General features: G+C 44.6%; 1 protein-coding gene across 12 annotated transcripts in view; it reads right to left on the bottom strand.

Annotated features, from left to right (window-relative positions):
• Window positions 1-13140, bottom strand: part of COL6A3 (collagen type VI alpha 3 chain) — a 63272-nt gene that overhangs the window by 32673 nt on the left and 17459 nt on the right. For 8 of the 12 annotated variants that reach the window (XM_055811821.1, XM_055811820.1, XM_055811819.1 and 5 more), the window contains 5 exons: window positions 10571-11173; window positions 7121-7720; window positions 5242-5808; window positions 1933-2553; window positions 207-806 (listed from right to left, as the gene is read on the bottom strand). In XM_055811821.1, coding sequence (XP_055667796.1) covers window positions 207-806; window positions 1933-2553; window positions 5242-5808; window positions 7121-7720; window positions 10571-11173 — 2991 coding nt within the window. The remainder of the gene's footprint in view (window positions 1-206; window positions 807-1932; window positions 2554-5241; window positions 5809-7120; window positions 7721-10570; window positions 11174-13140) is intronic. The other 4 variants (XM_055811823.1, XM_027796715.2, XM_055811825.1 and 1 more) reach the window with 3 other exon arrangements.

Below are 13140 nucleotides of genomic sequence, written 5' to 3' on the forward strand. Positions count from 1 at the left end.
TTGACCTGAAAATCATGTTATAATGTATTTAGGTGCATAAGTAGAAATTCCACATACCTAAAAGTTTCCTTCTAAAACTGTACATGTTTTTTTTTTAACTAAGGAAAACCTTGGTTTACAAAGGTGGGATGGAAAGTTATTTACACATTTGGGCAACATTTACTTGAACAGCAACCCAGAGACAGCTGGTATTGACAGAGCCTTACCTACGGGGGGTTGCACATCTCCCAGCAGCCGTCTGATTTGGTCCCCAGTCAGGGTTTCAATAGGAGTCAGCAGCTTCTGCTCGAGGCTGGGCAGTTCCTGGAAGCTGGAGACTTGGAATACATAATCAGGACTAAGAGCAATCTGCACCATCTCCTCAGGCTCCACATTCTTTGCTACCACCATAGGTGCCACCCCCACTTGTTTGACTTGGAGTGATGGATACTCTAAGTCATCATCGGACTTGCGGGAGGAAAGGATGACCAAAAACTGAGGGACACCTTCCTCTATGCGGCTCCCAGAGGGTCGGGTGAAGATGGTCTTTGCCACAAACTCAAGGGCCTCCCCCACGTTCACCTGCTGGCCACCCTGTGGCCGCAGCCGTCTCACGGCACTCTGCACCTCATCCTTGGTGGAGTGGGCATTGAGCAGGAACTCCACGTGGGGATGCTCACTGAATTGGATCACCGAAATCCTGGTGGTGTCAAAGCCCACATCCAAGTTGTTCACTATCCTCTCAATGAGATCACGGATGAGGTAGAACTCCTGGGCGGCATAGCGGGAGCCATCAACCATGAACACGACGTCCCTCTTCACACCCGCTGCAGGAAAGAAGGCAGCGGTCAGAAGATGCATTGGGCATTGCTTATGGAGAGCAGCTAAGCTCATCACCTACATCACTGGCCCATGCCTTTAGCCATGGGGAGGATGCTCGTCATTTTGTTCCCTGTGATACCTATTGGGAGCTCCAGCAGGCAGCTCTGGGTTCAACCCAGAGACAGGACCAGTCTGCTAGGCACTTCGCCAGGCAGTGCAAGAAGAGCAACTTCCAGAGCGAAGGAAGCAAGAGGGAGAAGGTGAAACCTGAAACAATAATTCCTTGTGGGATCTCTACCCAAGGAAACGTAGCCTGGTGATGCTCCTTACTCAGGGCAGGTTGCCAGGCAGCCTGGGGTTATTTTACACTCAGAACCACCCCTCTTTCTTTGGCTTTGTCCTCTAGAAAAGCTTCTGTTCTATTATTCTCTCAGCTTCTGCCTTTCCAGGATGACTTTTTGCTTCCTAATAAAATGTTTTCTGCAGCGGTAATTCAGGCCAGAGCCTGAATTATCGCCGAGTATCACGCTGATACATGAGGATAGAGGAAAGCAGTCTGGCTCTGAAGGGAATGAATAGAGTAGGATGGTGGACTTCAAAGGGACTGATCTGGGGTGGGTACCCTTCATCCCAGACATACACTGGCTGGATTTCATTTCAAGTGAGACCGATCCTTTTCCCGATGCCCACTTCCAGTTTCCCTTCCCCCAGCGAATAAGCGTGGCAAATGTAAGATGCATCAGCAGGTCTTACATTTAGCAGAAAGCTGACCTTGATTTATAATGGTGTGAAGGCATCCCTGTAGCATCTAAATGACGCAAGTTCCATTCCAGGAGGAATAGCATGGACTTAAAATCCTTCAACTTAAAATAAGATTAAGGTCATAGCATTCAGTTTGTGGGTCTTCCATGTGGATACAACATGGACCACCTTGAGGGACTGGGCTTAAAGGTGGCTCAGCTTGATTACACAGCTCTTACCAACCCTAAGTACATCAACAATGAGACCAAGACAGACTTGGAGCCTTAGCCATGACCATCTTTGCTTTTCTTAGTTTGTGTTGCAACCATGATGTTACTAAACATCATATTTTGCCGCTGGCTCTGTGTGCAGACACAAACATCTTCTCACCTGGGCTGGGTGATGTAAAAACCAGATCAGGGGCAAGTGACTCTATCTCTTTCTTGGTCAGCCGGATGACTCTGTTCGAGACGACCTGCTGCACTGTATCCAGCTGGCTGAAGTCAGGCACAGAGATAGCAAAATCTGGGAGGAAGGAGATCGTCTGCAGCTCTGTGAGGTCAGCATTCCCAATCCCAATGCCAAAGGGCACCGTGCCACTCGTCTTCAGGACCACTGAGGGCCTCCTCACATCATCCTGGGACCGGTCAGCGGTCAGCAGAATCAGGAACTGCGGGACACCTTCCGCTATCCTGCTGCCGCTAGACACCGTGAACACATTCTTGATGAGATAGTCGAGGGCTGCTCCAGTGTTCAGAGGAGATCCTCCCATAACCTTCAGCTCCTGGATGGCGCTGATGAGATCTGCTTTGTCTTCATGGGTGTCGAGTAAGAACTCGGGTTGTATGACATTGCTGTACTGTGCGACGGCGACACGGACCTTGTCACGACCGATATCCAGGCTTTCAACAACTCTTTGGACAAAGGTCTTCAGTAGTGGGAAGCCTCTTCTGACACCATCCGAGCCATCGATTAGAAACACTACATCCTTCTTCTCACCTCTCTCAACTACTGTTTGAGACAAGTAGGGGAAGGGGGGAATAAGTGAGATTCTCTTTTGCAGTGATTATTAGGCTCCGCATACATTGAACCGAAGGAGTACAAAAGCTCGGGGAGGGGAAAGCGAGGTATCAGGATGGGTGGCTCGGTTCCTTTGCCATCAGATGCAATCCCTGGCGAAGAGGCAGATGGGTGGAAGTCGGTGGAAACCGCAGTGCAACGTGTGCCGTGCCTTACCCACCAAGTCATAGAATCATAGACCCATAGGAAATAGGGTGCCAAGCACTCCAGGTGCCATCTCCTACCTGAGGCTGGGAGAAGCCATGTGCTCCCAAGGTGGCTGGGAGCTGGCACATGGCTTTGCAATATGAACAGGAGTCTGGGGCATCAGGGATCTTTTTCTCCCAGAGAAAACTGAGTTTCTGAATGAAATAGCATACTGCAGAGAGGGTGCTTAGAAGGAGTTGGTGAAGAGAGAGAAAAACTTCTCTGAGGCATCACTGAACTTAGAAATAAATAATCCTGCACACGCTCATACAAAATAAGAATTTATTAGAAAGGACATCCAACTGAAAACTCTGAAATGCTTTTCTAAGATGCTAGACATTGATTATTTTTTTTACTAACTTCAAGCAAAAAAAAAAAACCTAATTGTGACCAAACGTTCTTTTTTAAAAAGAACAAGACCGTGAAATGTCAAAGATCAGCGAACTGTTGACGTGTTCTGCTTTTGACTAACAGAATTGCAAAGGTTTGGCTCAGCTAAGCAGAAAACATCACTGCCTCTCAAACACAGAAACTGATGGACAACATCCTCAAAAGTGCTGTTGGCTTGTTTATAGCAGGATCAAGTGTGACAAGCAACAGTATGATCGGTCCCTCTGAAAAAAAATCTTAAATACCTGCTTATGAATGCTAGACATATAAAGAGTTAACAAGGGCAGCTGAAGTCTTAACGCAGACTTCAGATCAAGTTTATTATTTAAGAGGAATGTTGGAAACTTGGTGGGTTAATGCACAGGACTGGAATATTAATATAGTTTGTGTTGAGCAATACAGGTAGGAAGAGGGAGCGGACATTGCCTGGTGTATCCCAGTTTCATACACCTCCTCTTAAGTTAAGAAGCAGGGGAACAGTCCTGTCAAAAGTTTCTGGGTAGCAGATAAAGAGGAAATAAATAGGACACTGTTATGAGGGGGTTCTCTTTTAGCCAAGAATTTCTTGAAAAGTAGGTGGATGCAGCTATTTGTGAGCAATTAGCACAATTATTCACAGTGCTCGATGGTCAAAGGGATTGAAAATGGTCTTGACAAGACAGAAATGGTTTGAAAAGGGAGGGTGCAGTTCAAGAGCACTAGTTGCATTAGTCTATGTTGAGGTAGAAGCTGCACAAATATGGGAAGGGCAATGACTCCACATGAAAATGATGGAGTAAAAGGTGATCAGGTGACACCATTGTTGCACTCTGGTCATTTGGAGCAGGCTGATGTCAGAGAGACAAGGGTGAAAAGGTAGAAAATCTACAAGACCTACAAGGAAAAATGGGAATGAGCTGCATAGGCAGCTGGTGGCAAGAGGAACAAGACAAGACATACATAGCAAACAAAGAAAATGAAAGGGTGTCACACAAAACATGGGAATGAACTGACATCTGTGTCCTTGAGTTAAAGGAGATGTGAAAGGCATAAACTATGACTAGGAAGGCAGAGGTCTGACATTCAGGAAAAATATCTATTGATACAGGTAAAAGCAACTGAACAGATTGATTATGGAGGCTGGGAAATCTCCTCCATCAGAGGGTTTTCAGAACAGATTAGACAAATTCCAGCTGTTCTAGACAAGAAGATCCTGTTGGGGACAAAGGTATGTAGTAGATGGCACCCTGAGATCCCTTCCAGCCCTATTTCTTTTTTATGTTTCTATGATTCTAAGTCCATCTGCCCAGGACTTTTACAAAGAGATGGCACGGATGTTATTATACTTTTCCTAGCCCCCACCTGCTGTTGGGAGACACATTAATTCTCAGATTAGGTCTGCCTCAGGAAATCACACAGCTGGACATATATCATTTCCAGTATCGCAGTGTGAATTTGTAATTGTGGTTGTGTGATTCTTTTTATGATTTTTTTATTATTCTTCAATTAATCCGTACACATCTACTGAGCTTGTAACTGTAACCGAGTCAAGAGCATCTAATTTGTTGGTGCACAGGTACAAAATGTATAAACTGCCATCATATCCTGTAAGAAATAACGGAGCAAAAGCGAATCCAGTGCGCTGCAGTTCTCCTTACTCCCTACCACTCCTCCAGAAAAAGGAGGATGGAAAGAGAAATCAAGACAAGCTTTGATTTTCTTCTTCTAGCCCTTGCCCAGCATTGCACATCAATTTATGCAAGATCTCTGGGGCAACAACTCTCTGTTATTTCAGGTTTGTACCATGTTTTGCACACTGGTAACAGCACCTACTGCAGCCCTTGCAGCTGAACAAAAGGCTTTTTCCTTACTCATCTTTAAAATTCAGTTTGGACCTTAATGCTTTGCTGGATCAGGGTCTGATCAGAGGAAAATCCAAGTACAATAGCAAGTTCTACATAATCACTTTAAACATCACCAGACCCAATTGCCCCAGTTACCAAATGGAGAGGGGCATGTAAGTGATGTCTTTCAGCCTCTTGGAAACCCCAGGGGTCCCTGTACCTGTTGGCTGAAGCTGGATAGTTTTCAACAGGTTGACTATGTTTGGCTGAAGCTCTGAAATCCGAGGGAGGGAGTCGACGTTCAGAATGAATTGTGGGGCGTAAACGATCCTTTCCAGCTCTGCAGAGTCGGCATTTTTTGCTTTGATAGCAAAGGTCACAACTCCAGCTTGCTTCAGAGCATCTGAGGGTTGCTCCGCATCATCCGTTGATCTCCCAGCAACAAGGAGGACCAAAAACTGAGGAACCCCTTCTTCGATCCTGCTTCCAGCTTCCTTCACAAACAACCTCCTTATAGCTTCATCTAGTGCAGCTCCAATGTTCAGTTGCTTCCCGGTTTTTATCTTCATCCTTTTCACTTTGAGAAGCATGTCTTGCTTAGACGGCAGTTCAGCAAAGTCAAATTCAACTTGGATGGTGTCACTGAACTGAGCTACAGCTACTCGTGTGGCATCGGGACCCACGTTCAGGTCAGAAATGACTTTGTGTACAAAGTCCCGGACAGCAGGAAAGCTACCCAAGAGGTTAGCTGAGCCATCAATCAGGAATAAAATATCTTTCTTGCTTTCTAGAATAAATTCACAAATGAAAAGAGGGGGAAAAAAAGATATGAAGGCATTTTTCTTCTTAAACATCATCCTAGAAACTTCTTTGCAAATTAGCTGGGTTTCAATATGCAAAGCAAGTGATTTTCATTTACCAAAGTATTCAAAGGCTACAGGACTAAACAGTACCTTTGACTTATTTATCTGAGGAAGAAGGGGAAGCAAGGACACTTTTATCCTAAGAGTCAATTAATTCAGGCACCAGATAGTCGTGTCATATACTGTATAGCATTATCAGTCAAATCATAACTTGGCTCTTTCAGATTAGGACGGTGATGGTCTAGCAATATGCCAGATAATACAGGCATGAAGTACAAAAGCATTGGAGGGTTGGGTTGTTGTGGGGTTTTTTCCTATTCAAAGGCTCAGCAGATACCAAATAGACATTAGTTTATATATACATACACACATAAAGCATTTTCTGTATTCTTTTAAAATACTTCTCCCAGCTGCATCACAAGGAACATTTAAATCCATAGGCAAGTTACGACTTTGGGAGGAGAAAAAGCCTTTTACCTGTTTCCGTTTGATGCCCTTTCAATCTCATTGAATATAAGGCAAAACCAAGCATCTCATATCTGTGTGTCTTAACACCTTTCACATTAATCTTAACGGTCTCCTTTCCACACTAAGCAATCCTGGTTATTCTTACATCTTCATATGCACATAGCCACAATAAGGAAATTAGTGAGCAAATACCTGTTTAAAAGGGGTTAACCGTGCCAACGGCTTTTGGGTTTAATGTTGGTAGATAACTTTGAATATCTGGAGTCAAACTCAGCACCTGTGACAGCCTGGTAACAGCACTTCAACAAAGTGGCTCAGAGGAAGGATCCAGCCACCTGTACTTGCCTAGATCTCTGCTCCTCTGTGCTCTTGGGCATGACTTTAACCTTTCCACACCATTCCTTGTGGTCAAAGGTGCACGCTACCATTGCCTGAGCTAGCGCAGACAATGCATTTGCAGGTTGCGACATTATTAGAGCAACAGAAAGGGAACACCTGAGTAAGTGACTGGTGGGCACAGACTCACTGGGAGCCTCCTTTGGTCCTGACCTGCCAAAAGACTTCAAATGGGGCTGTCTTTGACGTGTGCTAGCAATGACTTGAAATTCAGAGCTGCCAGTGTCAAGCCACGTGTTGATGGTTAAGCATAGCCCTAACCGTTTTGATGACTTGGGGCCATAGGCAGATGTGAAGGTATACATTTGGAACAAACAGTCAAAAGAAACAAGATTAACTTAATGCAGTCAACATGAAGGAAGTATATATTACCTGTTGGGGCGAGTGGAACCTCTTCCACACCTCCACTAACATATGTGGTTATAGGCTTATTTAACTCCTGGGGTAAAGCTGTCAGAGCACTGAAATCATCCATAAAATATACCATTCTTGGATTAAAGGCAATCTGTTCAAGTTCTGCCTTATCCGCACTCCTAACTCCAACAGCAAAAGTCAGCACTCCAGCCCGAGCTAATTCATTGGAAACTTGCAAGAAGGGATCGGCAGACCTCCCTGCCGTCACCAGGACTAGGACCTGCGGCACTTGTTCATTTATTCTGCTCCCACCAGCTTCCGTGAAGTGATTTGAAAGCACAAAGTTCAGTGCAGAGCCAGTGTTCAGCACTGACCCCCCCTTGGGCCTCAGCTGCCCCAAACGTTGAATTATGTCTGATTTGGTTTGGTACGAGTACAGATAGAACTCTGTTTTAGGAGTGTCACTAAATTGCACTAAGCCAACTCGGATTTTGTCACTGCCGACATCAAGGTAGTTAACTAGGGTGGCAACAAAGTCACGGACAAAGGGGAAGTTGGCATTTCCGACGTTGAGTGATCCATCCAAAAGAAAGATGATATCCCTTTTGGTTACTTGAACTGCAGTAGAGCACAGAAAATAACATGAGACATCACAGAAAACAAAAATGGAAAATTTTTTTCATGTGTGCATACAGCATACGCTGTACACGCATGTAAACCTTGTTAGAAGGAAGAAGGGAGAAAAAGAGACAGAGTGTGATCAGCACAGGAGTAACAAGGACCTTGCTGGAAATTACTAAATTTGGCAGGGGCGGTTTCTGACTTGCACTGAAAAGTCTTTTAAAAGAAGTCAGGTTTACCAATGGGGCTCAGCCTCTGCCATGGCAGATGTTTTCAATGGCTGCCAAATAGAGTTGCATGCTCTGGGCCGGATCCTTAGCCAGAAAAAGGCGGCTTCATTGATTCTGGTGGAGCAACACAATTACGCCTACAGCCACCTGGCTTATCTGCAAGTCACCACACATTTACTTGGGACTTTCCATCAAAGCAATAGGGAACGTTTCTGCTTTCTGGCATCTAAAGTGTGCTTTGACACCCAGCACGATCAGCCCCTTATTAAGCAGTCCCCTATTCCATGGGGATGCTCCCATGCATCCCTAGATGCAGAGAACCACATCCTGCCCTGCAGTGACTTCCACGCTCACGCTGTGCCGCCAGCTGCAGCTCTGCCCACGGTGCAGACTTCGGCTCCACTTGCATGGGAAAACACTTCTGCCAAGTAACCAATTTGGTCGGTATTTTCTGTGGGTATTGGAAACAACTTTTACTAATAGGCTTCGAAAAGCTGGTCCAGACGAGGCTGCAACGGCTGCCTACGACACCTGCCTTTTTGGCACCTGCATTTGATTCAGAAAACTGCATTTTGATATCTGCAGTTGTAGACATCAGTTTTGTGGGCTTTTGAAGGGAGGGAAATTTCCCACTTCTGGCAGTAACCAGGCAGTTCTCAGCTCCTTTTATAAGGATAAATCTTTCGTGGGCGGTCTCCCAGCATTTGAGCCCCAAGGCACAGAGCTGCAATGTCACTCCAAAGACACCACAGAAGCATCCCCCCTGTGCTTTTTTCTCTAGCTGTGTCATGTCCAGATGGCAGACAAAAATGCCAAAACTTTAAATAAGATCTCAGAGAACTGATGAGTGGGTTCATCTAATGCATCCCACCTGGACGCCTTCTTCCAAATAAGTTATTCGATAATATATTTATGCCCATTGCTAATTCTTTTCATTATCTTTCTGTCTGAAGCATTTACCTATGGGTATATGGCTATATTCATCCATCTGTCTAGCTTGCCTTGTCCCTGTAAGCTTGCTGTCCAATATATGAAATACATAAATACTGAGATATCAAAAGCAAAAGGGAGAAAAGGGCTCTTTGGAGTACAGGCATTGCTCTCAGATTTTACAGATTGTCTTGGCTTTCTGCATTTTTAATTTTTCCCAGAGAAGTGCCATTCAAGGCCCAGGGTGAGACAATACCTAGCTGAAATATAACAGACTGCTCAGTGTCAAAATCAGTTATATTACTACTAATACTTATTTTACAGAGTAGGATATGATTATTTGATTCTTGCCTATGTCAATAGCTGTGAGTACAGTAAAGCAAAAGGACTGGAAGAAAATAGAAGCTGCATGAATGAGCTTTAAAGAACATGGAAGTATAAGAACATTTTTAATTTACATTGAAAAATAAAAATGTCAAGTTTTGGTGTATAGCCATGCAAAACTGTATTAGCAAGAAACACATTATGAAAAAAAGCTTTTTAAATGATAAGCCCCGTGATATTCATCTTAATTAAGGACAAGTATTGGCAAACTGATTTCAAAATGTCTGCTCTTCATGTAAATCAGCTATCGGCTTTAATTCTTTAAGGACCCTTTCCAAAATCTCAGTTTCTTTTGCACTGTGATTTATAATTTCAAATTACTAAAAGGAACAAGAAAAAATACGGACATGGTTGGACACCCACTTAAGCCAATGGGAACCTCACTACTGGCCTTACTGGGAGCTGGAACAAGTCCTGTTTTTCTAATGTTTATATGCCATGAGACAGAAATGCAAGGTTCAAATACAGTCTAGTGCACCATTAATTCAACCTCAAGCATCTCTATTGGGAAGAAATCCTGAGAAATCTGGTATAAACTCTCTGTGCAGCTAGAACACCTCTTGAAATGCAGGGGAAACTGCCTCAAAAGACATGACTCTAGCAGCTGGATTACTTCCAAAGTCTACTGATGTCAATGGCAAGACCAAATAAAAAGAATCTACTGGCTTCATGGGGCTTTGGATCATCTCCTAAAAAGATTAAATTAAAATCAACAATTTGCAATAGTCTTGTACGCCTCTTAGGGCTTGAGCTGAGTAAATGATATTAAAACTGTAAATATGTTCTTAAAGGGTGAGTTTCAGTCCAACAGTGTCAGGCTAGCTTTCTCTGAATGTCTCCGTGAACAAACTTGCTTATTTTCTTCACACTCAGAAGAAACTTCTAAGCTTTCTTGAGCAAATATCCACTACAGATAATTTTAAAACTGGGAAAGAGATTGTAACGCTCACAGTGTGCCCTGTTCATAGGTTACACAAACCCTAAGGGAGCGAAAAAGCCTCCACTGAATGATTTCAGTACCTACTAGTAAAGCACATCTTCCGCATCCAGGCCTTTAAGTGTTGGTGACAAATATGGAATGGGACAAAAATCTCCAGGAAGGAATGGCAAAGCTGTAACAACCACCATGCTACCAGATTCACCGATCTGTTCATGCACATTTTGCAAATCCTTGAGACAACATTTAGCTATGCTGAAACAGGTGCTTGATGCCTTTTTGCCCCCTTATCTCTACATGTCGTAGAATAAGAGTTAACAAATATATAAACCACATGTCCTTAACTAGAAAAAGGTAATTAATTACCTGATGGTGGTTCTTGGACAATCAGTCCTCCAGAGAGTGTCCGGATAGGTGACAGCACTTCAGGAAGAATGGCTTGCATGAACTGGACACGGAAGTCATTTGGGTTGAACACAAAATCTCTCTCATGGGCTATTTCCTGAAGTTCTGCCAGGTCGGCATTTCTCGACCCAATGGCAAGGATCACTATCCGGTTCCTTTTCATCTCTGCCGCAGCTTGGTCAACGGCATCCCTGGACTTACCACCAGTGATGAGCACCAGCATGGGGAGCACCCCTTCCTCCATCCTGCACCCAGCAGCGCTGGTGAAGAAGTTGCTCCTCACAAAGTCCAGTGCCGAGCCAGTGTTGAGCGCTGTACCACCCATGAGCTTCATTCTCTTCACGTTAGCCATCACATCCCTTCTGCTCTGGTGGGTGTTAAAATAAAACTCTGGCTTCACAGTGTCTGCGTACTGTGCCACCGCCACTTGAATCAGGTCAGGTCCAACCTCCAGCCTTTGGACAATTTTGGCAACAAAATCACGAATCGAGTTAAAGGGGCCAGTCCCCAAAGCAGTTGAGCCATCTATCAGGAAGACTATATCCTTCTTGTTCACTTCAATAACTGCAAGTAACACATGAACATAATGTTAGCAGAAACCTTCATCACACTCTGCCTGTCAATTCTACATCAACAGTTCAGCAATGTTCAGGACTTCTTATTTGCTTGAAGTGCTGTTACTCTCAACAGCTTTAAAGGGTCTCACTTTCAAAACAGAATTACTTTTTAGCAGGGGGATAATAAGATATCTGGTTGAATGTTCCCCCTTTCTAAAACACAGAAGAGTTGAAGAGTTCCAAGAATTGCATTTTTTATAAAACTTAATATTAAAATGCATAAACATATCAAAACAAGAAAGGCAAACAGTCAGGAGAAATCTTGGCACTCAGCCGGCACATGAGATAAAACAAGCAGGTGATGCTCCCTCTGTCTGCAGCGGAGCCATCTGAATCATGCCAGAGCATGGCTTGGTCTCAGAAGGATTAGGTTCCCAAGAGCAATGACACAAGTAAAAGGACGGTTCTCCACTTACTCGACATACCTGGACTCTTGGTCTTCCCATCCTACAACTTATTCCTTATTAACAAAAATAAGTTACCATTTTTGTGGCACAGCTAGACCAACCATGGAAGAGCTTAATTATATTCCAGTTGTCATGTCTTTAACAAATGGCCCCCCTAGGTTGTCATCTCTGAAACTTTATTATTGATGATGGCATAGGGCACAGAAGGAGCACAGTGAGCTTTCCAGTTCCCTGGCTAAGTTTGAAGGAAGATAGTTAGGGAGGGGAAAAAATGGTTGTGCAGCATTGGAACCAAAGCACCATCACATTTCATACAGCAAATGTATGTGAATAAAACAGTAACTATTAACAAGACCAATAACATTATGATAAAAGCATTACACATGATCATCATGGAAGATAATTCTAATGCCACCTTTGAGACCACCCCACTCCCACTCCCACCCCCCCGATTTCATGTCACTGAAGTGAAAAAGGAAACCTTGTGTTGCTGCCAAGTTATGCTGGAGCATTATGCATCACTGCATTATGTTGGACTTGGGGTGTCTTTAAATCACCTACCCATCAAGGAGCTCCTGACATGGGGTTCATACTCGAGATGGCAGGTCCATCACCTCCCTAGCTCGCTGCTATGCCCAGAACACAGCCTGGGGGAAGAGGAGATCCAGAATCGCTGGGATCCCACACCCCTCAGGGCAAGTGGTAGCAAAGAATCTCCTGTCCTGCCTGGATGGAAAAGGGCAGCCCCTCGGCCCATCAAGGCTCCTCTGCATGGAGGCTATTTACTTTGGATCTGAACAAAGAACAAAGCTTTGGCTACAGTCCTCCTTGGCTGGACAGCAGCTGGCCATGGAAAACAGTGCTCCCAAAGGCTGGGCTCCGTCAGGCTCCTCAGTATGGGTGGGTGCCATGAGACCGGGCTACCCAAGGAGTGATTTAGAGTTGGAGGTGACATCCACGACTCAGCTGTTCTCCCTGCCCTCAGACCCTGAGAGACCTGCCTCTGCCAGCAAGTGCAAGCCTTTGCAAAAGCATCTTGCAGAGTCTTGCTGGAAATTGCTTGAGGACTGTCAAATCTGAAGCTTAAAATAGCCCACCATGGTGCTATCACACACAATATGTTGAGAACCTCCATAAAGTAAATGTGGTGGTACCCTATACCCTACCTGAGCCACAGCCTCACACTTTTTGCAAGGATGTGTAGTGACAGGACAAAGTGGAACAGTTTTAAGCCAAGAGGGTAGATCTAGATTAGATATTAGGAAGAATTTCTTTGCTGTGAGGGTGCCAAGACACTGGAGCATGTTGCCCAGAGAAGCTGTGAATGTCCCATCCCTGGAAGTGTTCAAGGCCAGTTGGGATGGGGCTTTGAGAAACCTGGTCCGGTGGAAGGTGTCATCCATGACAGGGCAATAGGAACTAGGTGATCTTTAAGGTCCCTTCCAGCCCAAACCATTGCATGATTCCATGAGCTGCCAGTAGCTTGCAGTTGATTGCCCAGGCTGTC

This window comes from Falco peregrinus, chromosome 8, assembly GCF_023634155.1.
Source record: "Falco peregrinus isolate bFalPer1 chromosome 8, bFalPer1.pri, whole genome shotgun sequence".
NCBI lineage: Eukaryota > Metazoa > Chordata > Aves > Falconiformes > Falconidae > Falco > Falco peregrinus.